The 26,623-nt window shown below is 40.3% G+C and overlaps 1 protein-coding gene across 1 annotated transcript in view; it reads left to right on the top strand.

Moving 5' to 3' along the window:
• Positions 1-343: 343 nt before the first annotated feature.
• FRMPD4 (FERM and PDZ domain containing 4) overlaps positions 344-26,623 on the top strand; it is a 121,700-nt gene continuing 95,420 nt past the window's right edge. The window contains exons 1-2 of the mRNA XM_009885949.1: positions 344-348; positions 7,029-7,145. Of these exons, the coding sequence (XP_009884251.1) occupies positions 7,108-7,145 (38 nt within the window). The 5' untranslated portion in view covers positions 344-348; positions 7,029-7,107. The remainder of the gene's footprint in view (positions 349-7,028; positions 7,146-26,623) is intronic.

Genomic DNA, 26,623 nt, shown 5'->3' with positions numbered 1-26,623 from the left:
GCAGATACTTCTAGTGTGGTGCTCTTACTTTTAAAAACTAATAATACAAAATGTCGTGACTCTGATGTTCCTCTGGGTAACTCCTAGGGATCGGTGTGGCTAGACTTACCTCCCAGGGAGTGCTGTGGAGTCCCTCTCCCCTTGTAATCAACTTCTGGGAGCGTAACGTGGCTTTTGTTCAGGATGGCTTCCTTTTATGATGGGTTGGAGAGGGACTGACTTAGGTATTGGCATGTGGAAGGCAGAGAACTGGCTTTTGTACAAGTAGAGAGGTGAAATGAAGCCAGGGTACACACCATGACTCAAAATACAAAAATTTTTCTCAGTATGGTGGCCGACATCAAGGAAGTCAGTGTATCAATGCTATTAGTCCATCAGCAATGCGGAGTTGTGTGAGATGGTCAGCCTTGAGTGAGTCACTGACCCTCCTGTAGACAGTGCTTTCAAGAACAAAGAAGTGCCATCAATTAGGAAGTACTATGAGAATTACCAAGATGTTAAATGAGGTGATTCCAAAATATTAAATATCCGATTGGTAAACACGGTATTATACTGTCAATCTTTATAGTACAAGTTCTGTAACTTTAGTCATGCGCTGCAGTTACAGCTGTGTTCTTCAAGGGATTGCTTTAAAAGAAGATTAGAATATAATCCTACTATTTTAATCCAGCAGAGGAAATCCAAGGTGGATGCTTAAAAACTTACTAATAACTAAATAGGAAACATGCATAGAATATTAATATTTCAAATTACTTATATTCAGGGAAATTATATGGAGCTCCACATACAGAGATTTTACACAATTATGAAGATTTCTATCAGAAACTCTGGATAATTTCTTCCTTTGCTAGAGTCAGTGAGCTAACAGATACTCATTAATAAAAGCAACAGTTGGAGAAAGTAAGACCACAGGATAAAGAAAGATAAGTATTTTTTTCAGCTGTGTGTTGAAGGGAGGTTTCCAAGGGGAGCTTTTTTTATTGGGGACTTTTTTGAAGTTATGCCCCAACTTGAAAAGTTAGTAGGTGATCTTAGAGATCAGATCACTGAAGCGAACAGTGACAAATAGATAGGTGGTATCTACCCCAAAATTCTGAAGCTCTTGAGATTAAAAAAGCTCATTTGATAAATGTAGTGTAAAATTTCTCACTTACAACTAATGATACCAGGCTCTTGGAAGGTGTTTGTGCTTGGTTTGGTGTTGCTCTTAGTTGTTTTGGAAGGGGGTATAGAATTGGGGAATAAATAATAAGGTGATAAAAATAGCATATTTTATTACTTTATACAGGAACTTAAAGATGAGGGATCACCATTTCTTGCACAGGGTTCTTCTAAGGGTGATATACAATTCATCTCCAGATTCATATGCTTGAAATTCAAATTTTGGTGTCTAGATGGAGTGAGATGTCGAAGCTGCAAATTAGACTCGGTGGACAGCTAGTGAATACAGGTAGAAAGCTTGTAAATTCAGATGTCTGCTTTAGAATAGAGCTGAGTACTCTTCACTGAGACTCTAAAGGCCAGAGATGGTCTTCAGGGCCTTTTTGAGATCCCTTATTCTGGATTTCTATTGAAGAAGCACTATAAAGACTCATCAATCCAGGCCTGTGAAGGCCTTTTGCAAAGATAGCCATCTCCCTGAATTTGCAGTTTTTTTTAGTGACCTTCAGTATGACCAAGACTAACTAACCAGGCTTCTGCCTGCTTTAATTCATTATTAAAAACAAACAAACAAAAACCAAACAAACAAAAAAGAAGCAGGATTTCAAGGTTTCTGCTACCTTTTATTGCTGTTTTAAATCTGTCAGCAGAGTGCAAGTTGGGATTCTTGGCTAAGGGAGTGAAGACTACTCCAGTGATAAAGCAGACCTCATAACTCTTTGTTCGACTTTTCATAAGGAAGCAAGGATTTTTGTGTCCCCTGACCATGGAGAAGGGTAGATGTAAATATGATGTCTATCTTTGGGGTGAGTAGGCACCCTAATCCTATATACTGAGTGTTATGCCCCAGTAGGCACTGAATATTCTAAATAAAGTTGGGGCATTCCATTTTAGTTGAGCGCTTTCTGTCTTGTCTTTGCCTGAGGACTATCTGAAGCAGGCAGTTTTTGTCCTGCCCTTCATTTTTCCTGCTATGTGGCCATCTGTGAGGCCATGAAGTATGCAGAAATAAGTCTGGATGGACTAGCCGCTATTTTTAAGATGATCCAGTTTACTTGCATTGGCACAAGAGCAGCTGTGATGTGAAGTAGGACTGCCTGATGCTGGGAGGATGAGAATGCTGCTTTTATGTCAGTGCGAGTTTCAACTGTTTTAAAATTGCAGCACAAGAGCTTCATTTCCACCAATTCAGGGAAGCACTATGTTTATAACAAAGTTTACAGACTTGGGCTCTAAAGGTGGTACAATTAAAGAGTCTATCAAGATTTCTATAGCAAAGACCTATTCAGAGGAATCTCCAGTTGCTAGTTAAAAAAATAAATTTTGGGCAATATTACATGCTGTCGTGGTTTAGGCCAAATCGGCTACTGGGGACCTGGGGGACCCCAGATGGGACCGACAGATGCTCTCCTCTACCCCTCTTCAGAGAGAGGGGCAGAGGAGGAAAAAGAGACTTACGAGTTTAGAAGGAACTAAACTACTTTAATGAAATATTAATAATAAAATAAAAAAGAAATAATGAAATAAATAATGAAATATATACAAAACCGTATCAAGCTCCCGAGATGACAATCACGACACCGGCTGGCACTGGGGCAGTCCCAGGCTGGACTCAGTGACGGACGGGAACTGGATTCCAGATCTGCATTCAGGATCGGGATCAAAGGCAGACGAACAGAGTCCTCCTCAGACGTCGGCCATTGCAGAAAGAGAGAGAGAGAGAGCTGACCTTTCGATCTCTCAGCCTTTATACTGAACATGAGGCAGATGGGATGGAATACCCTTGTTTGTCAGTTTTGGGTCACCTGTCCTGTCCGCTCCTCCCTGCAGGTGGGACCCCACTATGCTTTTCCGCTTCTGACCCTCCAACGGGGCAAATAACAAAGTTGGTTGTCCTTGGCTGTTATAGCAATAAGTATAAGCAAGGTCCTCTCTGCATGCCATGCCTGGGCATCAGCTATAAACATAGGTCTTATCACTCTGAGAGAGTGAACATTGTCTGCACAATATGCTGTTAATTTCAGTTGTTAGAGAGGCCCAGCTAAGAAGCGAAGTTACTGACCAAAATTGGTTCTGTTTTACCTCAAACCAGGACACGTGCTTATTGTCTGAATCTGTAGATGCCTTTTTTTTTAACTGAATTTTCCAGAAAATGTGAAAATTGGTTTTTCAGTGTTTTAAAAAATGCACAGTGTTTCTTTCTGCTTTCAGCATTAACACTATCTAAATTGCTCTAGACATTAGGCTGTAATAGTATGCTTTAAAAATTCAAACTGTTCTAGTTTTGATCTTTGAAAAAGAGGTGGATACTATTACAGACTTCTGGTTTGTACCATGGTTTGTGCTGAGTATGTTCTGCATATCGTGTATGTCACATACTGCTGTTGTCGATTATGGGAGACTTTATGTATGAACTCATGTTTCAGTCATGCTTCAAGTACAAGGCAAAAAAAAGGCTGACCTGAAGATGTTCACTGTGGCTCAGCTATTATATTCTTAGTCAGAAGGTCCCTCCATGGGGCACATTGGTTCCTTGCACGCTGCCTCCATGATTTAATGAACTGATTGTTCAGTGTGAAGCAATTCGGAAGGACCGGGTTTTCTACTTCTGCAGCAAGAATGTCAAAAGCAGGTTGATGGGATATCATAGCTAATACTGCTTTGTTTTCAGAGCTCTGCTGGCATGATGCTGGCCTAGGCTTTCACAATACAATTTGCCACCTAAGAGCTGTGCAGTGACACGCACTCCAGTAACAGGTCTGATTGCTGTGAGCAAGCATGGGTGGTGATGGAGAGCAAGCAGTGAGTTATAGCAGTGCCAGTGCTTCCTCCATGGGCAGGCTTGCTAGGGTAGAAGGTGCGTTTTCTTTATCTTTCTGGTCTTTGGAAGTGTGCAGGTCTTCCAGAAACCTGGCCAGCCTTCGTGTGCTCCTCCTCCTTTGCTTGTGAGGGAAGGACATGGTAAATGGTGATCAGTGAGCTGAGGGATTTATCCAAGATCACCTGCAGGGAGGTGGGATTTGGACTGGGATCTCCTGGCCTGATCATCTTCCTCACCACTCATGTATCCTCTTGACTTAAAGCCTGCTTAGATGGCGTTGTCCTTCCCCCAGATGAAATGCCAGACCTGCCTCTGGTTTCCTCTAGAGACTTCGATGTTCCTTCTGGCATTTATCTCTTCTTTGCCATCTTTTGTCCCTTGTAGTGGCCATTGAACAGATTCCTTGCAGACAAGCAGAATAATATTTAACAAGTGGATGGAGGTGTATAAAAAGAAATAATTCAGTTTATCCTTTCATTTTTTTCAGACTGTACAGGCAGCTGGGAATCATCAGTAGTAGTCACCTTTGAGTGTGAACACCTTGTTTTGTTGTTATGACATGAGTGTTTATTATTGAATTGTACAATGACTATAAGAAACGTTCTGTGAGTATTTGTTTTTCCCATGTCTGGAGCCACCTCCTCCAATTTGCACAAATCTAATGTAGGTGTGTATAATGTCTCAAGTGCTAATTTCTCTCCCACTGATTATAAGGAAGTCTGGAGGACTAGATCAGATATAGACATAACCATAGTTAACTAGGACAGTTATTACCCATCATATATGATAAGTTCTGACACCACTAATGTTCTAAGGACTCAAAGAAAGCTTTCAGAGGAATTAAATTTACCTTAAAATCCACTAATGTTATAATCCATACAATGATGAGCCCACAGTTTGAATGCAGAGAGGAGTAGTATTGATCATCATCACTGTCCTGTGCTCCTACAAATTATCTGATAATAGAAGTTTGGTGTGCTTTGCATGGGAATTTAAATGCCACTGTACCCATTTTACAGATGGAGGAACTATAGCACAGAGGTTGTGAAACGCATTTAATTAAAGTGAAAAGTGTTAAATGCGTGGGTCCCTTTATGGTCCGGATGAAATAGGTTACTTTCTACTTTAGTTAGTTAACTGCAGTGTTTAGGATCCCAAATACTCTAAAGCGTAATTTGAAGTCTATAGATGGAGTTAGGCTGTCGCTCTTAACTCGTAGGATGGCTCCCATCTAAACGATGGGGACCACCCTTTCTGCCTCTGTCAAGCATATGGAGAAACAGGAATGCTTAAGCTCAACTTCGCATGAAACTGCATGAGATAGTGAAAGTATTTGTTTTCTCAGATGCCTGGTTTTCAATTCATTACTTTGATCAGGAATGGGTTACTTGCGTTTATCTGGGATAATGTAGCATATCTGACATTTATGTGTTTCATTAGCCATGAGTAACTGTAATTTTATTAAGATTTCTAGGATGTTCAAATATTAGACTTAAGCCCCATCTTATGGCAAACATCGATGTTTGAATGTGTTAGCAGAAATGTTTTTCTACTCCTTGAAGATAGAGTACTTGATGTAATTGGTAAATCAGATGATATCTAGCACTCCATTGTAATGCTCTATTTTACATGTAAATTATATTTTGAAGCACCATATCTTTTCTCAGTAGTGATTAATCCTTGAAATAAAGGGGTAGGGGGAAGTAGCTAGTTTGTTTTTAATGATGCATTCCCCCTTTGGGAAAGATTAATGGTGTACAACTTTGTTGAGTTTAGCAATTTGCAATGAATTGCTGAGTTGTCCGTGGAGACCAATTCTGTTCCTTCAGAAGAGTGTTCGCCAGGTTACATTGTACTCTTTTTATTTAAAGTAAATAAGTTCTTACATCTCTATCTAAGCCAAGAGATAGTAAGTTCCTTGCTAGCATTTGAACTTAAATAAATCTAGCAAATAAAACTAAACTGTAATGTGTTTGATGGGTGGAGAAAAGGCAGCGGAGGAGAAGGCAACTAATTAAAAACATGTTGTTATTTTGTGTGGTTTTGGTCTAAATTTCAGATTGTATTCAGTGTTGTGTGCTGATTCATCTTTGCCTGTCTGTGATGGGCTGTCAGATGGTCTTCAGCATCTTCGGTTGCCCTGCCTCCTTTTCTTGCTCTTTCTCTTTTTCAGATTGCACCTAGATATTAATGACCCGATTAGAAATGCTGAAAGACCTATTTGTTGCCTTCTGTAGCTCTAAGTCCCACAGCAGAAAGTGGGAATGTGCAGTAACATCTAACTTAATTCCTGCGAGTGAGGGGTAAAACATCCTTTATTTCAGCTGGTATGACTTGGCCCTTGCGCGGGGGTGGGAGTACTAGCAGAGAGTGCTGGAGCAGTGCTATGTCACAGCGTGTGTGCTCAGAGATACCCCAGCCTTTCTAAAGTTATTTGGAGGAAGAGCTTAATGGATAACGATCAAGTGCAACAACATCTGCGTATTGAATCAATTTAGCATCCACATACAGAAGTGTTACAATCTTCATTCGTTCTGACATAAAAAAAAACAAAAAATGGTTTGCTGGCAATGAGAGTTGGTGTTGATGTTCCTTCTCATGCCGGACAGTACACCACGTGTGTGATGGGCAGCCATGTGGTGGGTTGTTTGGTTTGGTTTGTTGGGGTTTTTTTTGGCTAAAACTGTACTGATAACTGGCATTTGACCAGGGGATGGTGCTGAAGGAAAATGCTCTCCGTCTCTTGTACTGAAAGCTATTGAAAATGAGTATTGTGGGCGTGGGACTGATTCACCTGCCAAAGGCTTGGGCTCAAAGACCATTAGAAGTGACAGTATACCCTTCCACTTATTGGGAAAATACTACAAATATAAGTAGGCCTGCAAACCTGTTTTCCCTTGCCTGGGTTTCGGCTGTATATTTCACAATCATGCAAGTACTCAGATGCCAACTGAATGATGTGAAATAAGTAAATTGAAAGAATAAATACAACAAATAACTTTTTTTTCCCCCTCTCTCTTTCCCCTCACCCTTCCCAAAATTGCAGCCACAGGAACAAGTCTTCAGGCTGGCCTCACCCTTCAGGGACCTGGAGCTTGAACCAGGGGACACCTTATGGATGGGAGATGACGGCAAACAGAGATGGAAGAGAATACTTCATCAAGTAAGTGGGCAACGTGAACTGTGCAGTCTGCAGCACAGCACTGCAGCCCTGCTCTTACTGTATCTCCTTGGAATCCTAATTTCTGCTTCAGCCCTGCGTGGTTACTGATCAACTGTTTTGGTTTCTTGCACAGAATTAGTTCTGACTGTATTGTACTGCTCCTTATCTTGGTACTTGGTTATTTCATTTACACAATAAAATGCTGATAATACAAAGATGTGTAATTCGTCGAGGAATTACAACAAATGTCATTAAAAAAAAAAAAAGTAAAATGCCATGTTTAAGGAATAAGGCAAAAGGTCAGTTCTGACTGAAACTAACAATTCTCCTCCATCTCTGCCATGTGAGCTTTTTTAGTTTGTCTAATATATTCATTATACTGGTAGTGAGAAAGTGGGTATTTTGATCCTGCATAGTAAATATTCTAATTCTTAGATTTCCCATAGTCCTTTAGTGCTGAATTTAAAGGTTTGCAAAATAAACGTCAATGTGGGTGATGTGATCGTAAACAAAATTGGCTTTTCTTTTCCAGAGAAAACTGTGCATAATTATTCTTTAAAATCATTTAAGTGGCTTGGATAAACTACAATTTGCTGTTCTAGCAAATGTACTCTTATGTGGCTTTGGAACTTCTTCAATAAAAAGGGGTGATGGTGGTGAGTTAGCAGAACCATTGCCTGATTTTGCAGCGTTAGTTGCTTTAGCTTACATCCCATTTTTAAGGCTAGCTTTTTGATTCTGCTCATGTGAAGGGTTATTTTTTTTTAATTATTATTTCATTTTTATGTTTATCAGTCTGTTTAGAAACTTGCAGGTGCTTAAAAAAGTCCTTTGTGAGTATTACAATTCTTTCTTTTAACATAGAGTAGAAGGATCAGACTTAAAATAAGTCCAGAGTTAAAACTGACCGTTAAAAGCCCTTAATTCACTCAGGATTCTTCATCTGCTAAACCAGAATTGTACAGCGTAAGAACAAGGATCCCCATTACTCTGTGTTCTCTTCCTCCCCCCTTTGCCCAGGGTGCTTCCTAGGAGGCATTTGCTGTTGGAGCCAAAGCAAGATTTGTAGCAGCATGGTGTCCTGCAGGCTTTCAAGATTTAGAGCGATTTCAGACCTGTCCAAATTGGACCAAGTTGTCCGGGTTAATGAGGGCTCAAAACCTGACTTTGAAATGTCGTTTTCTTCCTTGAGCAAGTATTTGTCATGCTTTGCATGTCTGTAAGATACCGGGCGCAGTGCTGGACAATGTGAAGCTGAATGCCAGGCACGATATAACTGTATTAGCATAGGTTTTCTGTCTGAACTAATTAGGCTTGTCAAGAAGTATAGGTGAGCCTCCAAAGTACCGTGCAGATGTGACTCTGCTCCTTCTGTTACTCTAGTTAGTGAAGGGACCTGCACACCTTGGGTGTCCATTTTTTTCTGCAGACTGTCGGTATGTTCTCCTCTGCGTGACTGAGATTCATTTGAACATTTAGTACCCTGCTTCTGAGGACAGGCACCGCATTTGATTCCTCCTCTTTTCTCGCTGGTCACATAATGGGATGCCGCACTTGTGTAGCTATAAACAGCTGCGGCTTACAAAATGCAGTGCATTAGTACTCATTAATTTAGCAATTTGGGAACGTTTTCTAACTCTCAGTAGCTAATGATTATTTTGTTTATTTTTTGGATTGCCTTTTAGTACCTTAAAGTGCCGTATCCCTCTCTTAAATGCAGAAAACTGCATCTAGGAGCAAAAATCCATAATAGACAGTGCCAAATTATGCCGTAAGTAATGTTAGGCTTGTTATTGTGGTTGTTGGGGTTTTTTTCCCATGCTTTTATAAGGTGCTTGCTCTCCATTCTTTATGGGGCCCTGGTCTTTCTTCCATTTTTCTCTGTGTGTGGATAGCAGGCTGTGTGGGGAAAAAAAATAAGGAAAAAACATGCTTTAAAGGGTGGAGAGAATGAGAGCTGTGAGGAAGCTGGTCTGTGGAAATCTGTGATATTTTGTGCCAGTCTTTCTTACCCGTTGATATCTCTGAGCAGTCTTAAATGCAAATTGAACAATGCTATGTACGTACACATTGTGGTTATAGTACATATTCTTGAATCAGATGTTTTAAAGCAACAGCACTGGCTCTGACGCGTGCACCAGCCATGTCTCCAGAGTAGTAATGCATCTTAGGTGAAGTGACAGTCCCCCAGGATGCGTTAAAAGCCGGTACCTTCAGAAACTGAATGAAACCAGGAAACTGTTTGGAACCACGTACTGGTGTACCAAATCACCATCTATCCACCGCTACTCATGAATGTCAGCCCCGGTAGTTACTATGATGTGACTGGGTAGTCACAACATATATCTTCATTTTAGAAGAATGCCCAAAGACTGAATACACCTAGTGACTTTGCCAGCAATTCCTCTGTGGAGGTATATAATAGCTGTCCTTACAGTGCCTGTTATTTGGCCAAGGAGAAGCCCTCTCTGGTTTTCAAAACAACTGCTTTTGCAAATACTACATGAAACATAAATGAAAACACTATCTAATATTCTTTCCTTCACTTTTCACCCCTGGAGTTTAGGAATGAAATAGTGAGATGGTTGTCGACAGTGATGTCAATAAATGCAGGAGAGAGATCAGCGAGATAGCATTTCATATTGTCTCCGAGGCTTTTTATAGCCATACAGATTAACAAATTGCATCATACTGAAGGAGAAAAAGCAATTCAAATCCTCTGCTTGGTTTTGATTAAAGATGTATAAACCAGGTATTATCACAATGAAATGTGCTCATGAGTTCTGTACAAGCAAATAACATAATTCATAGCAACATTAACTGCTTTTTAGTTAAATAATTTACTTAGTACCATATGTACATATCCATTCAACTGCAAGCAGACATATTGTCATTTTGAAATTGTGGGAGGAATAGAGAATCCAGGAGAATCTTTTGGTAAAATGAAAAGTAATTATATAGTGTCAGTGCAAATGCTTTACGGCGTGAATGGGAAGCGATGTTTATTCTTTCTGCTGAAGCAAATTTGGTTGCTTTCAAATCTCTGAAAGCCCCAATGGCCTGAGCTAATCAGGGGCAGCTTCCATCGCCAGGCAGCACTTTTGTAAAAGTGCAAGAGCCTTTTATCAAAATGTTATGAGATGTCGCTATCAATTCATTATCTCTTCTGTACAGATGGCACAACCGGGGTCATTTGGCAAACCTCTAAAATACTTTTTCTGAAGTTTAGGCCATGGTAAATTAAAGTTTCAGAACTTCACCCGTTCCCTTTTAACTGGCGACTTTTACTTAAAATAGCCTTATGAGATAAGTAATACATTTCAGTATGGGAGGACAGCAATCATCTAGTATTCTTCCAGCATGTTTCTGTACCGCACAAGCTGTATTAAGCTGGGTCTTTAATATGAAATTGTTTTGCAGTGTATATTTAACCATTTTAAAGGCCTGTTTTCTGTGCATTTATTATATACGCTGTGTAGTATATGATTATGAGAAATTTCCGTAACGCTAATTTGAATCCATCATGAAACTTAGTAAAAATATATTTGGTGTGAGTGTAGGGTTTCAGGGAGGTAGCATGCAAAGCAGGAAGGTTTTGGCTGATTTTGTCCACAAAGGGTTTAGTCTCATGGCACTTTTGGCTCGCCTAAGTTGCCACTACTGCAATCTTACTGATTTTCCGACCTGTACATTTTCACCCTTTCCCTTGTGTTAGTCTTGCTGCTTGTCAGAGCTGGAGGGGAGTTGATAGAGAAAAATAAACTGGCAAAAGCTAATAAAAAATCAATCCTACAGAAAAAGCCATTAATTTTATGTCACTTTAGCTCACTGAGCTGGTCCTCCACATGGTCTGATAGAGTTGCAGAATAGTTTAGGATGGAAGGTCAGCTGGGCCAACCTCCTGCTCAGAGCATGGCTTATGCCGGGTGGTGAGCAGCATTGCTGACACCCCAAAATACCCGACTGATGTGGGAACCAGGCTGCAACAAATTTGTGTTGGCTTATGCTACCCTGCAACTGCACTCTAAGGTGCAAGTTGACGTAACATTTGCTGCCACGGAAAGCCATACCCTTTTGATACCTATTCCTATTTAATTCCTAAGGTAATAGGTACTTCGGTACTTTTGTGGATCTGGCTTCTAGCATTCAAGTGAAGACCAGAGTCTGAAATCAGATTTACTGACAGGAAGTTTAGCCCTTGCTATTTGGGCTCAAAGCACAGTGGGCCCAGGAAGGTGTAGTTAGTTACTACACTCTTAAAATAAACTTTTACAGGCATCTCTTAGGTCACCGTGTTGCCATACCCTTATTTGCAAGAGATGGAATTGATCATGTTTCCTTTAACTCTTGTCATTGCCTCAGAGAGGATGACAGGGTCTATCTGCGTTACCCGTTCGGTTTGCTCCCTATTTTACTCCAAGGACCCTGACCATCTGTACTTCATGCATATTAGCTTGCTTCTGTGCTCCTGTATGGAACAAACTGAGCAAACAGCTGGGACCCCGGGCGTGAAATAAAAGGCAGCACACCCAGGGATCAAAGCTGCAGCATTACTGCATGGCTTCAAACCACAGGTCAGTCACCAGAGCGCACAGCAGAGCTGGGAGAGACCTGCTCGTCCTAAGTCTTTCCAAATCTTGTTATGTTAGTCTGATGTGGTTGCTACACCAGTTGAAACGTGTCACAGTGTATTTTGTTATCTTGAGCGCCTGCTGTTGTTTTTCACTGGTGTTTTTGTATTTAGGAACACTAAATTCTTCCAGACTTCTTCTAGGTGTATCTGGCAAACTTAATTCTTTTTTTCCTCTAAGGTATGTTATCCTGCGTATAATATCGGCTCTGTGATTTTTGGCTTGTGAAATCATGATGTTTTGGCTGTCCTTGCTTGGCTTAGTAACTATGCTGTTCCTGAAATATGAAGTTCTTGAATGTCAGCTTTTGACCCATACATAACACATAGGGCTTTTGACCCATACATAATACGCTTGTCTTCTTTGGTAGCTAGTGCAGCTCACAGCATCCTAAATTCTCAAAGCATACACAGTACAATGTTTCTTTAAAATACAGCAGTGCCATGATATTCTTCTATATTCAAATACTTACCTAAATTTTCTTTAGTAGTCGCCATCTTGTTCTTTCAGTGCTTGTTGTGCTTAGAAGAGGAAACTCATTCATGTTTTCTGAAAGGTGGAGTGCCCTTATGCATGTTGTGTGCATCCTGTCTGGCCTGCATGATCCTCCTTGTACACCCGGTTCTCAGGGCTGGCCAACTGTGTAGAATGACAGAACACAATCATTGATGATATTAATGACCTATCAATCAAGCATCCTGCTTATTAAGGGTCACTAATTTATACCAGATGCCAAACTGTGGCTCACAGCCTGCTAATCAGTTTATTTCAAAATAAATAAGCACAGAAGAGGATCAGACCATTCAGCTTTTTTTTTTTTTTTATTTCTCTTGGTATGTCTAGCCCTACCCTAACCTTCTCATCCATATGTTCTGCAAGTTGTACACACCTATTGGTGTGAGTCCTTTCTCAGAATATTTCTGTGGAGTTTAGTCTGTTGGAAGGTTCTGAAAACAATCAAAGGATATAAAATATAGTGGAAGCCTTGATTGTTGTTGCTGTGGTGTTTGTCTTCCTGGGTTTAGAAAAGCTGCTGTTATTTGTACCTTAAGACTACTTTAGTACATAAGGCCGTAATGAAATTTTGAAGCTACAAGAACACCTTCTGCCCTGTAGGTAAGATGTTATATAGCACTTTACTGACGGTGTTACATTCCTTCGTCTCTAAGAGCAGAAACAATGTTGACTAGATTCACCGGAGGATTTATGTGGCATTTGCAAAAATATGAGCAACATTGCTGCTGCTGCTCTGTCTTCCACGAGAGCACTTGCACTCATGCATGGTACTGAAGAGAAAGTTCATTTCCTTCTCCTTCAGATTCAGGTTAGGGATGTGAATGAAGGCAGTCTATATGCCAGGATAATGTCTCAAGCCAAAGGCTGACTGCGGTGCGCCTCTTCGGGCATCTCTGCTCCCAGGTGAGATGCTGAGATAACAGGCAGTGGAATCACACTCTCTGGCCCACTTATTCCCACGTCCCTAACAGGGACATCCAATGAGATTGAATGGCAGGCAGTTTAACAGTGATATAAATAGTACAACCTATATAATTAGCAAATATAACTCTCAGCTACAGGTTACAGTAAAGCCTAAAATGCTTCATAGGATTAAAATGTACATTTGCAATGTACATTTGCAATGTACATTTGTAATGAGACTTCCACTATTAAATTACATAGGATTCAAAAAAAATTAGAGCAGGTATAAAATCTTATGTTTCAGACAAGCGGGTGAGTCAGCTGCTGACTGCCTAGGGCTAGGACGAAACTTCCTGTATTAATCAGGTTATTCTATAATTACAAGGTTTCTTGCACCTTCCTCTGAAGCGGGTTCTGAGTGCTGTCAGAGAAAGGATACTGGACCAGGCGGACAACAGGTCTGATTGGTATGGTGATTCTTGTTTTTTCTCTCTTTTTTTTTTAAAAAAAAAAACCAAACCTCCCTTGTCACTAATACGAACTGTTGATATGAATAGTGTGCTATTTGAGAAAGAGTGCTACTGTGCTCCTTTCAGGCTGCGTACAAATTTGCTGTCTGTTGCTAAGGGTTTGACCTGCTCAAGGACAGGATCATATGGTGGAAGGGGGAGTGGGGCTAGAAGAGACGAGCGGCAGCAGGGATGTACAACCACAAGTGACTGTTTAAAGCAAACCTGAATAATTAGAAAGGAGAAGAAGGAAAATTATATAGCAACCTGTTTGTGTCAGTGGTCTGTGTAGAGACAACTCAGGGATATGGTGAAAAAGGAAAGTATTGTTAAATCAGCTCAACCTTCTGAAAAGAGAAGATGATTTAACAATTGTCTGTCCCTCACAGAGAACTGTTGCTCTGGCCGTAAAGATGGCAGGCATAAATACGACAGGCAAAATGATGTTAATATCGACTGGGTTAAATCATTGTTATAATGGAGGGAATAATAACAACGAGATGCTGGCTTGTGGGCTTATTTTATTTTAACTAGAGCATGGCAAAATGGAGAGTTCATTGCATCGTAAGACAGCTGTACAGCAGTAACTCAGGAGCTAGCCACAGCAGCGTGGCTCCGTCCCTAGCTCCTGGCTTGCCCGTTCCGAGTCCTCTCTGCACTCATATGCAACCATCCCTTGCTGAACCAAGAGGATTCCTCACACTGGAAAGGTGAGGGGAGAAGGTATGAATGTGGGTGGGACTACTCGGAAGAGAAGCAGCTTTTGCTCAGTCATTAGCCTTGGGTTGCCTGGATATGATTGTACCTAAGTGGAGTACAGGGAATCATGTACTTCGGGCCTCAGCTACAGCAAAGTCAGTGTTTCTGATCTAGTCCCCAGTGTTTTCTCCAAACACAAACTGGATGGGGATGCCATGATATTCAGAGTAGTATTGCATCCTGAGAACTGTTATTCTTGTGTGTTTGAGGGTGGATTAGGAAGCAGAATAAAACTTCTGGAGCAGAACCTGTAAAGAAAAAAAAAAAAAAAAAAAAAAGGAAAGCAGCAAGGTATCCTAACCCAGGGTCACAATGTACAGAGATGAGAAGATGAAATCCTCCATTACTCTTGGAGTTCACATGCTTCTGGGTCGATGTTTCATATGGCATAACAGCATCTTATCTGTGCATTACAGCATATGAATGCATCTGTAGAAAGAGGTGTTGCTTCTGTGCATGAAGCTACCCTTCTTGGGAGCATAAAACAAATTAATTCTTGTAAACAGTTTGTGTGAGAATGATAGCATCAGTCCGGAGTCTGCTTTTTCAAATATCCCTCTTGTAAAACAGAGTGCAGTCCCTACAGAATTGGGATTAAAAGCACAAAGTTTTGGTTGCACAAAGCTGTGCGGGTGGGTTGGGAGAGTGGTAGCGGTTTGTAAGAAGCTGTAAGTTTTATCTCGGGTGACGTGCTGGTATCCCCAATGATGCAAACACAGAGTCTCTGCATATTAAATAGAACCAGGCTAGTTGACAGTCCTTAAAAATAAAGAGGGGAAAACAGCCCCCGAAACACCAAAAAGGCAGAGCGATCCTGCAGGCTGTACACTGCTGTCTTAGTGGCCACAAGCTTGAAAAAATAAATAAGGCAAACCTGTCTGATACTCGGTGATGGAACTGGGACATTTCACAGCAAAGGCTAGGTGAAAATGTCCCCCAGAGCTTCAGTTATGGCATTAAGAAAAAAAAAGTGTGCTCGAGCTGGGTTATAGAGCAGGAAAAAGGGGTGACAATTAGCACAGTAGATTGCTGCTGTTTAAATAGCACAGTTCAAGTACACTAGTTCATCATAGTGTATGTACAGAATTTAAAATAAGTTATTTAATATGTTATGTCGTGCCAAGAAATACCATATTGATGATGCCTTTCCAGCAGTCATTCATATACTAAGGAATTGCATGCTGAGGTATATGAAGGCCAGCACCGAAGAAGCTGTATTTAGCCTTTTGGCTTCATTTCTGTTGTATAAATATATTTACAGTTTTCTCTAAAGAAAATCAAGTATAAGCCTACTTAAAAGGTTCTTATCTGGATTGTTGTTGTAGAACAGCAAGGTAATTTGTTTTAGAAAGACAAGATGATACTACCAACAAAAGCTTACTGAATTTTAATTCTCATTTAGGTTTTAATTGCCCCTCTTACAATAAAATACTGCTTAATTATACTTAAAATGCTCAGTTCCCAAATATAATGCTAAAAATCCTTGTATTATATATGTTGTCATATATGTAAAGATTAAGGTGAAGAAATAGTTTAGCTGAACTCAAATTAATCTAGTCACTGACAACAATATGACTCACTGCAATATTTTGAAAGCCATTTATCTAATGTTCACTAGGATCCTGCGCCGTTCCACAGAAAAACTTCAATTTAAAATAAACCAATCAAACTGTGTGGCTGTGCAATTAAATATCACCATGGTAACAGGGATTAAGCACACAAGGTAAAGACCTGCTGACAGTGCAGAGATTATTTCAAGTTTCTTACTCTTCCAGCAGTAGCCAAATGAATTTACATTTTCTGTATCGCACACTGGGAGATGTAAAATGAAAGAGATTGAGGTACATGCCTGGCATCTTGGGACTTCAGAGAGTATTTTCCTGACAGGGGAAGTAATTAGCTGGAATTACAAATAGGAACTCAGCAGACAGATACGAATAAGTATTTGCTCATGGGATTTATTTAGCGTTTCATAATTAAAACCTGGGGAGGCATATTATTTAGGATACAAATAGCATGGAAAAACTTTGCCATAGTTTAAGAAACTGAACAGAATAATAATGCCGCTTTGCTTTTAATTTTTAAGTGAACTTAGGTTCACCTAGGAAAGATGGTTATTTGCAGCTCTGCTATAAAGTAACATTTCTAATGTGTAGTATACATACAAAGTTATAGTGCAGATAGCTGTACTGGTATTTAGTGAAGACATAAGCGGAGGCCTTAATCAATCCTAATGCTTTCTGCTTGTCTCTGGCTCTATTTCTAGCTTTTTCATGTGTATTTATGAAAAATACTGAAGATGCGAATCTACTGGCATGTGGAGTCGTCAGCTTTTAGTGGTGTGATTTAGGGTTGGTTTGTTTTTCTTTTTTTCAGATTGGCTTGTGATTCCCTTGTAGGAGAGCTATTCTGATCACAGTGTTGCGGTCTCTTACTGCTGCATAAAGCTGCAATACTTGGTCTGAATTGAGAACCTTAATCCCTACCTTTGGTTCATCAGCAAGTGTTCAGTGTGACTGGGGGATATTGTAGTCATGGGCTCTTCTGTCCAAGAAATGGCTGCTGGTGGTTTGGGGCTATCCTGATTTTTTCCATGAGATCAGATTTATGAAGACATCTTCTGTCACTCTTCTGTCAACCTTCAAGAAGTGGAAGTGAGCTGCCTTCAATGTGCAAACGATCTGCAGCTGTTCATCCTCTGTTAGGCAGATGTAGACTCTGTAGCACCTCTGCTTTCTGAATATTCAGTCAATATTTTGAGCTTACAAGATGTTGAGATCAATGTGTACGCTTGCCACCAGTGCTTACTGGTCTGAGGTTGTTCTTGGGATCATGCTGTTCTCATTCTTTGTGGTAGGATGAGCTTTCCGCCCTTGCAGAGCTGATCTGCTGCTTGGAAAATGTTTTAAGAGACCTGGTGGTAGATGAACCCACAACTTAGGAATCTTAACTTTTCAAACCTGTGAGAGTGCATATTGGTGTCTGGTTTTGATTATGGGAGTCTATACAGTCTTTGACATCTTTGGTTCCCTATTCATTTCAAGCATAAGCTTAGCTCTCTGTGTGTAAACAGACAGGTTTTTTAGCTCTGCTTTTATGAAAAGACGTTGCTTCAATTTTACTTCACAATTTTAAAGTTCACATCCAGCTTTGTCAGCCTTAAGTTAAAATGTCTTTCTTTGCACATTTAGATGCAATTTGTTTTTTCGCATCTTGGGATGGAAAGCCTTTGTTAAAGATTCATGATAAATACCGCAGTTACTTCCCAAAATCTGGCGAGTTCCTAAAGGAGGAGATGAATAGCGAGCACATTTTGTAGGAATGAGTGTAGAAGGTATCTGTTTATAGTGGCACTCTTTCGTCATACAAAAATGCAGAAGCCCTGTTAATGTTGGCTCCTGGCATAAGCATCCAGCAAATGGAGAAGGGAAGAAGTAGTGAAATATTGATGAAACATAAGGTAAAATCAGAAAGTCAGGGATATATGGGAGAAGTTTCTTAAGAAACAGCTTATGAGGTACAGGAGACAGTTTCTTAGGAGTGCAGTATAAGACAGTGCTGTCCCTGGACTTGATCAGGTGGGAACAACAGAGTTTTACCTGGAGTCTAAAGAGGTACTTCATATTTCTCTTCTTGTTTATAATCCCTGTTGAACAGTGTTTTCTTTTTGCTGCTGTTTTTATTGCTTTTGTTTGATCCTGTTAGTACCTTGAGCTGGACAACAGAGACTTGGCAAAAAGTCATACTGATAAAAGACATTTTGTTTTGGGCCAGGAGGGGCTGATTCTGGCAACTCATGGTAGTGACATGTAGAGATTTTGTTGCATGATTCCTGTTGTCAGCATCCTATTAAAATGCAGTTCCACCATTTTAACAGTATACTAAGGAATGGTGAACTAATGGTCTGCCTTTGAAAAGGAAACTGTAAAAAGATTAGCTCAACATTGGTGTTGCACACTGAAAAGTTGCACCTTTCTGGTTGGGAATCTTTTTAGTTAAATCATACGTATAAAAAATAGAGGTTTCCATGCCTTCAGACACGGGCCAGGATTGTGGCTAGGTCTTGAAAGGAACTTGGTTCCCCCGAGTGTCACACTCTGACTAGCCAGAAGTTTCCAAAAGGCATTGAAGGATGCCCAATCAGAAGAATCCAAACATCAGTATTTGCAAACTCCATTTAAAAATGGTTCTGTTAGTTTCCCCAACTAGAATTAATTAAAGCAAGCGCAAGCTAATGGGCAGATCATAGGACCAGCTGCTTTCGTGGCGTGAGCCTTCAGGAATACTGTTCCTGAAGGAGGAACCCTATCACCTGAACATAATGTGTAATAGTTTCACAGCTGCTTTTTCAGCCTTGCCTCTGTGACTTGCATAGGCAATTGAGGCCGGCACCGTTTGGGAGAGTGACAGGATAAGGCTTTCTGTAGAGCTGCTCAGGGTGGGAAGTTTGGTTGGGGTGGCTTATTCCTTTTCCATAAGCTGCTTCTCCAGCAAGCTATACTCAGTCAGCTGGCATTTCCCTCACAATCTTAGAGAGAAAGGATGTCGTGACCTCACATGCTCAGGATCTGGCAGCCTAAAACAAGTTAGCCAGGTAACGCTTAGTTTACTGTTAGTGGATTTTGTGCTCAAATTTAAAGAATTGACCAGCTGAACTTCCAGAGAAGTCTGCTCAAAAAATCATGGCCTTGGGGGTTGGTTGTTGTTTCTTTGTTTTTATGCTACAGGAGCCCATGAAATCTGCCACACATGGAGATCCTCATGTGCTTGGTGGATATATTTTAATTAGCAGGTGCTAGAAAGGCATTGACTGTATTCTTGTTTTTGATTGCAATGCTGCAGTATGGTAAGATTAAGTGAATTTTTCAAGAAGGGATTGACTGCCACCCTCTCCTCCCCAAATCTGCGTCAAAACATAAGAATTGCATGTGAATTTTTTTTTTGTAACTACTGTTCAGTGACAAATTAAAAAGCCAAGCGATCCACATGTTGCCAGGCTAAGTTTTGTGCCATATTTGAAAGCCATAATGATGTTTTAATGTAAATATTAATGATAGAAAAGTGATTTTCTGTAGAGTCTTTGGCTAGATTTACATACAATACAGCACAAATGCTTCTGCTACATGGAAGAGAAAACTGAATATATGTTTGCACTGACCAAGCTGTATAATATTCCCTACTGAGCTTTTAAGTTACTTGAACTGCCTGCCATTCTCAGGCTATCATAAAGCTCAGCATGGACTATCTGAAAATTTATTGGGCTTCTCAAGCAGGTTTTACAACTCAGGCTGATCTCTCTGCTGCAACAGCTAAGTTGCTACTGGCATCTGACTTGGAATCTTTAAAATTACTTTCATGTATCTGTGCGAGACAGCAGGTGCAGGTGGTCTAATGGCTGCATTATAGACAGGCTACCACTTTCAATAAATCTGAAAATAGGTGGTTTTTTTTTTTACTGGAGAGCTAAATGTGAATGTATATGAGACTAAGGGGGATTCTCAGGGAAGGAACTCAGAGGGAGAGGAGAGAGAGGCAGGGAAAGCCAGGAGTGTGTCATTCCTTATGAAAGTACCCATTTCAATATTCAGCATGATGGTATACAGTTGTGTGTGAGTATGAGAGAGAGATACACACATATATGTGTCTGTATATGCACACATATATGTATCTCCTCCATTTGTACAATGATTCTCGCTGATAATAAGAAAATAACTGTAAAAAGTGTGGTTATGTTTTTAAAGAAGACATTTTTAATCATCTGGGTTTACATTCTAGTTTATAAAGTCTCAAATCTTAGTGGTGTGCGTGCACCTGAAAACTGGGGTAAGAGAGACATAATTAACTGAATAACCACAGCAGTAAAGACATTGCAGAAAAGCAACGCATGTGCAAGGAAAGGTCAAAAGGACTGACTAGCATAGAAAGCGTCTTGAAAAGCAGAAACTAGAGGCATGAAGTGAGAATTGCACAAATTCAGTTTGAGATAGTTCTTACAATAAAATGTTAAAACACTGTGCAAGTGGCCCTTTATCCATATAAAAGAGGAATGGGGACCTCTGTGTAAAGAACATATATGCATACAGTAATATTCAAAGACATGATTGAGGATTAATAACAAAATCTTCCCAGTGATGTAGAAGTACATGTTCAAAATGACTGAGGAGAGAAATCTTGATTTATCACCTGAATTGTTGAGAGACATCCAAGTATTGTCATTTGGGTACGTCACTGGCAAACGCCATTGTGAAGGTAGGGAAGTATTGATTGTGGCTAGACGTGTTTCAGAGGGGGGATTCAAACGGTAACAACTGCAGAAAATGTTGTTAGGATGATTAAGGGAGGGGGAAAAAATCATTATATGAGGGGAGACTAGAAGACAGATCTGTCTGATACAGCAAAACTAAGATCAAGAGGGAATAAACACCAGGAAGAAATTAGAAGTATTAAAAAGTTATTTGTGGCAAAGAACTAAAGGGATGATACGTTTAGATTGCAAGAAGACCCTCAAAGATTAGAGAAACAGAGTTCATTCCCAAGTGTTCAGTCATAATACTGGATTGAATAGTCCAAAATGTGTTTACACTGATTATTGGTAAATATTTAAAGGAGGTTATATGATACAGTTTGTATGATACAGTGTAAAATAGCGAGGGATTGGAAATGGTGGCAAACCAAATCCTTTCCATTCCTGTTTTCCTGTGAGTCAAGTGGCACTTTACTTGTTTCTTTAGCATGTAGATCCTGAAATCTGACCATCACGTTTGCAAACCAGACTTTAATCTACTGCATGCCCTTGGAACCTTTTGCAGATATTAATGAAATACATTTAATGATCTCTGTTAGAAAGATTACTCAAGGCAATTTAGATTGCCACATAAAAAGTGGAATAAAGATCAGTGTTTTCAGTAAGCGTATGGGTAATAAAAGTACTTAAATAGAATGATATTCAAGGGGATGATACGATTTGACCAGGCTTTTAGATAACTGTATAAATGCTCTTTTCTGAATGCTGTCACAGAATGATGAATTATAACTCTATTTTAAAAAATGCTTTCATTGAACGATAGGAGAGGAAGTATTTTTTCTTAAGTGTTTGTACACAGTATCAACAAAATGTTTTTCTTTTTTTGGAAAACAGGCGTTATCATCAATCTTATTAAAGTGAAAAACACTGGAGTGGGCTGCAAATATAAGGACAAGTTCAATGAATCAGCAGTATTTCTTGCTGGCAGTTTTGAGCTTTATACTGTTGTCTGGTAATAACCGTGATGAGTTATTAATTTCATCAGGATACGTTCGGTGTCCTCTTGTGCCCACCTATGTGAAAAAGTAACACTAGTATGTGATATTATTTTTTTAAAGTGCCATTTAGGGAATCCAGTTGCTGGTGTGAACTTCTGCATAACTACGGTAAATATGTTAAATGATGTAAGAGCTGTGACATTTTTGAGTGAGTAGACTTTTACTGCCAGTAATATAAATGGTAGTGCTTTGGAAACGTGCTAGTTTGACAGCTCTTCAGAGACTCAAAAAACAACAATTTGAATTCACTTGGCATGCATATGGCACAAGTTGCCAAAGCCTCCATAGTTCAGGCATCCTGTGTAATAATAAAGTTGTTCTTTCATCTAACGCTACAAGTTTCCTTCACACAGGTGGCTGGGTTTGGGTTTTGGTGGTTTGGCTTGTTTGTTTTAGACTGACTTATTTTCGGTGCTCAGTATCAAAAGCATACTTTTCTTGGCAGTTACAGACAATGATTTCCTTGAACAGGCCCATGAAGAACTGGGGATGTTGCAGCTCAGGTCCTACAGTACCTACCTCAACTACCCAAGGAAGAGCGGCACTTAGAGTACATTTCAAGAAAGTGTAGAAGTTTAGTAGAGTCAAGAAGTGATGGTATTGGAGCAAGACATGGTATGGTCAGCATGTTCTGGTGTATATTTTACGTGCTGTACCAGACCTCCTTTCTAACTGGGCCCACGTCGTCTTTACCTCCTTGTCCTAATGTATAGAATACTAACACTCTTTATGAGTTCTCAGACCTTTTAATTCTTATCCTGTATATTTTCTATGTTATTGTTTCAGTTAAAGTAGCACAACTGAAATAATGCTAGTCAAACGTAGAAGATGCTGTAAGAGAGGACAATTTGGTGGCCATCTAGACCAAGGGGGATTCCTCCCATCCCGGTCAAATAGCACCAGGCGGCTGCAGTTCCCTGTCTCCAGGTCGAGCTCACAGGGAGGCTGAGCATGCATTCCCCATGTACATGTACACACGCTCTGTACAGACACCCCCAACCACCAGAGTTATACGTACGGGCAACCAGTGCCTTTACAGGCACCACATCAACACAAACAGCACACGCATAAACAAGACCGGCACAAATGGCCTGATCCTGTTCTTATCCATCCGTGAATCAGGGTGCTTGCCATCAGGTCGTGCATACACATGCACACACAACCTCCCCATATATGTGCAGAAATGGGTCTCACCAGTAGCTGATCCACACCTTTGGTCTTTCCCACAGCAGACGCTTGACCTGGTCTCTCCCGTGTCACAACCCTGATTACTTTTCCCCATTGGTTCCACTTCTGTGACATCTGCACCTAAATTTGGCGGTTGTGAGACTGTCACCAAGATACCATTAACCTTTACATATTTAAGACCAATACAGTCCCCACGACACTGTTGGCCTTGTGAGTTCAGTTCCCCAAGGGTTGGCAGGGCTCCCCTCCAACGTGGTCATCCTTCACATGGCTGCCCCTCACCTGCCTGTGAGACCGCACCAGCCCTCCCTGTGCTCCCTCTAAATTTTGGCACTTCTCACTCTACTGTGTGTTACAGCCAGCTGTTTCTCTTGATGTGCCCAGTAGTTTTTCATGGTCAATTAGCTCAACTTCAATCTCTTTGCCCATTAAAAATAGAAAATAAAAACAATCCATTATGAAAACTGAAGTTACTATGTTAGTTCTGGGAGGTCTCAGTTCTAAATTCTGTCAATAACCATCAAATTCTGGGGGGGAAAAAATGGTGGCACAATATGTCATAAGTTAGGAGAAAGGTTTTGGTCTCCTTTTTTCAGTGATGTTTTGATTCTAATTTTGGATTATAACTATTTTATTTGTATCCTTTCTAACAGTACTTCAGGAGCTCTAGTATTTTTATTTATATGCTTTCTCTCTAGCAAATGAGGATTGCTATCAAAACCAGATAATGTAGAGTTTTGAAAAGATACACTGCTTTATGCATGTTACAAAATCTCAGAAAAACTGGAATGAAATTACCAGGCTCTGCTTGGTCTCATTCCTTTTACAAGGGCTGCTGAATACCTCTTATCTACAGACCCTTTTTAGCTATTTGTAACTTCCCTATGATTTCCTTGACTGAGCTGAATTTTTTTGTTCCCCTGGCTTTTCCAAGACCTAATTGGTATTTTGAAAAAAGTCATCCCTTTCCTGAAGAAACGGAAGTTGTTTTGCCAAAGGTCATTACAAAGCTTGCTTCCCAGCCTTTTGAGACAGATGTTTGAAAGGTGACCCACACATCGCCTTTCAGCCAGGGATGTCATTTCTGATGTTGCTGTGAAGTTCTCCTGTGTTAAGAGCCTTCTGAAAATTTTAGAAATTGCCATGCTGACTAGAATGTGGAAACTGAGATCTCCAAAAGAGCATTCATGCAGCGTGTCCAAAAACTACATGGCTAAAAAAAAGTATGCCAGTAATGACTGCTGGGTGTCAGAATGGAGAGCTGAGGAGGAAGCTAGGGAAGTGTAGGGCCAATACAATTTGGGGAGGAACTAGTGTGAACGGCAACACTTAGATGACCTCAGTACAAGACAGTCATTAGGAAACAGGAGAGGAGGAGGATTAGATGGAGAAGAATTGATCTGACAAAGAGTTGGGATGTGGAAGAACGGAGGACAGAGGAAGTAACAAATGACGTCTAATTTTTTTTTAACACGGTGGCATTGACTCATGATCCAGTTATGACCTGTGATAAGCCTTGCTACAGTTCTGCAGAATGTCTTTCCTTAAACATCGTTCTGGATGCTGTCTGGTTTTATTATAAATTCTTTGCTTATAAATTCTCTGTATTTATGTCTGTCAAATGGATAGGAACATTAGGTCTGGAACATTAGTATTTTACCTTGTCAAATGCCCAAAACACATCACCCTGTGTTATGAGCAGATATATAGTCTACATTATTAAAACATTATGAGAGTTCAGGAGTGGCATGAAGTGAGTTAAATATTGCAGTTCTTGGTAACTGAATCAAAATTTGTCTTATAAAATGATATTATTTCATTGTCGTAAAATGTGACTGCTAGTAGTTAGTTCTAATGTATTCATTTCATGCTGTGTTGCTACCTTTCACAGAGGTGTTATTAATACTTTAATTATGCATACCAGTGCCACTGGCAATATGCGACCACAAGATGAATACAACAATACAACTCTTCTGCACAGACTACATTTGTGTTATATGTTATTATAGACCTTTAATTATAATTGTATAAAATCTGTTCTTGAATTTAGACATCAGTTGTCATCATAGCAAATAAGGAGCCAGATTATTCGCCGTAAATCAGCTTAGCTTCATTAATGTCAGCAGAGTCCCACTGATTTACACCAACAGAGATGACACAAAAGCACTTGTTATATTTTACTGCTTCTCCCATGAGTTGCGCTATTGCAGTGTTTCATGACTCCTAGAATAACAGTTGATTTTTTTTCCCCATTTTTTCCTCTGTGTGCTTTCATTGTTTTGTCAGCCACTTGAGCCTGAAAATATCCTTTCCTAGTGTAAGTGTAGAAAGGGTTTGGTGTTGTGAAGTTTTTCCATAGCTGTTGCTGAAACATTTTAATTTTTACTTTTTAATCAGAGATAATAGCTGAAGTCTGTTTTGGGTTTTTGTGAAGGGTAAGTGGGCTGCCTATAGCCTTTCTGACTTCGTTCTGCAATCAACCACGTTTAAATGTTTATGGACATGAATGGACATCCTCTCAGCCCCATTGTAGAACCGAAACTGCAAATAATTGAGCGCCTACTTTGCTTAATTAGGCCTGCTGAGTTCATTATGGGGACCTTGATGCACTTCTTTAGCTAAGTGTGTTATGGGGTCATTTTACTGGATCGGGGTCTCAGTTATGACTTGGAAAGAAAAAAGACCTGGTGAGAAAACAAGGATCTGCCTGCACTGCAGTCACAGCAATACTTGCGGTGAATCCTGTGGTCAGCGTATCCCAGTCAGCCTTAAATGAGCTGGCTCGGGTACCAGTACAAATCTTGCTATGGCAGCACCAAGCTTAGGCTGTTGTGAAGCTGGGCAGATTAAACCTCTGCTCTGCTCTGCTCTGCAATGCAGCAGCCGGGCTTCCCACAGCACCCGAGCGCACTGGCTGAAAACAGTATAGATTTCAGGCTTCTCACAGCTCACTACTCAGGTCTTCACTTTTATAGATGGTTGTCCTTAATGATGGACTCAAATTTCTAGCCCGACCTATCTTCTGATGGAAATACTCTCTAGGGATGTAATAGTCTTTTCTGCATGGGGGAGTCTCATAGATTTTGTTACAGTTAACAGGCTCCATGAGAAGTTGCAACTAGATTCTGTGAATAATTGTTTTTTTCAGCTTGGTTGCTGTTTTGGATCAAATAAAATACAATGTGTGTTACTGTTTTTTCTCTTCCTGCTCGTTCTGATTGGAAGAAAAAGTACTCCAAAATTAACTTTCTTCTATGCAAAATGGCCCATTCAGAACTAAATTCACAAAACTGCCTGAAGATGGGAGACTGTTTGCTTTTCAAAGTGATTCGTGCCTTCGTGTTGGCCAGTTTTGTCCTTTGCCTGGTGAACTAAGCCCACGGTTTCTGTTGCCTGCGCAAGATAACCCAGCACTCGGCTTTCCTGGTCGTGATGGCACAGCTTCATGTTGCGTAAACATGAATGAAATGCTTACTGAAGCAGAGGTGGGACCAAATATGACACTGGTCAGATGAGTCACTTGGCCTTGCTTCAGCTTGCCTGTGGATAACGTTTTGATGAGACGATCGATGGACTTTACAATGCAGCCTTATGCTAAGCAGGTAACAGGCAGTCTTCCTCCAGTACCGGGGGAGCTTGCTTGGTACCCAGACCCTGGGAACCTGAGGAA

Source organism: Charadrius vociferus, unplaced genomic scaffold (assembly GCF_000708025.1).
Source record: "Charadrius vociferus isolate BGI_N301 unplaced genomic scaffold, ASM70802v2 scaffold105, whole genome shotgun sequence".
In the NCBI taxonomy this organism is placed as follows: Eukaryota; Metazoa; Chordata; class Aves; order Charadriiformes; family Charadriidae; genus Charadrius; species Charadrius vociferus.
Note: the sequence above shows the minus strand (reverse complement) of the source record. Positions and strands in the feature narration are given on the sequence as shown.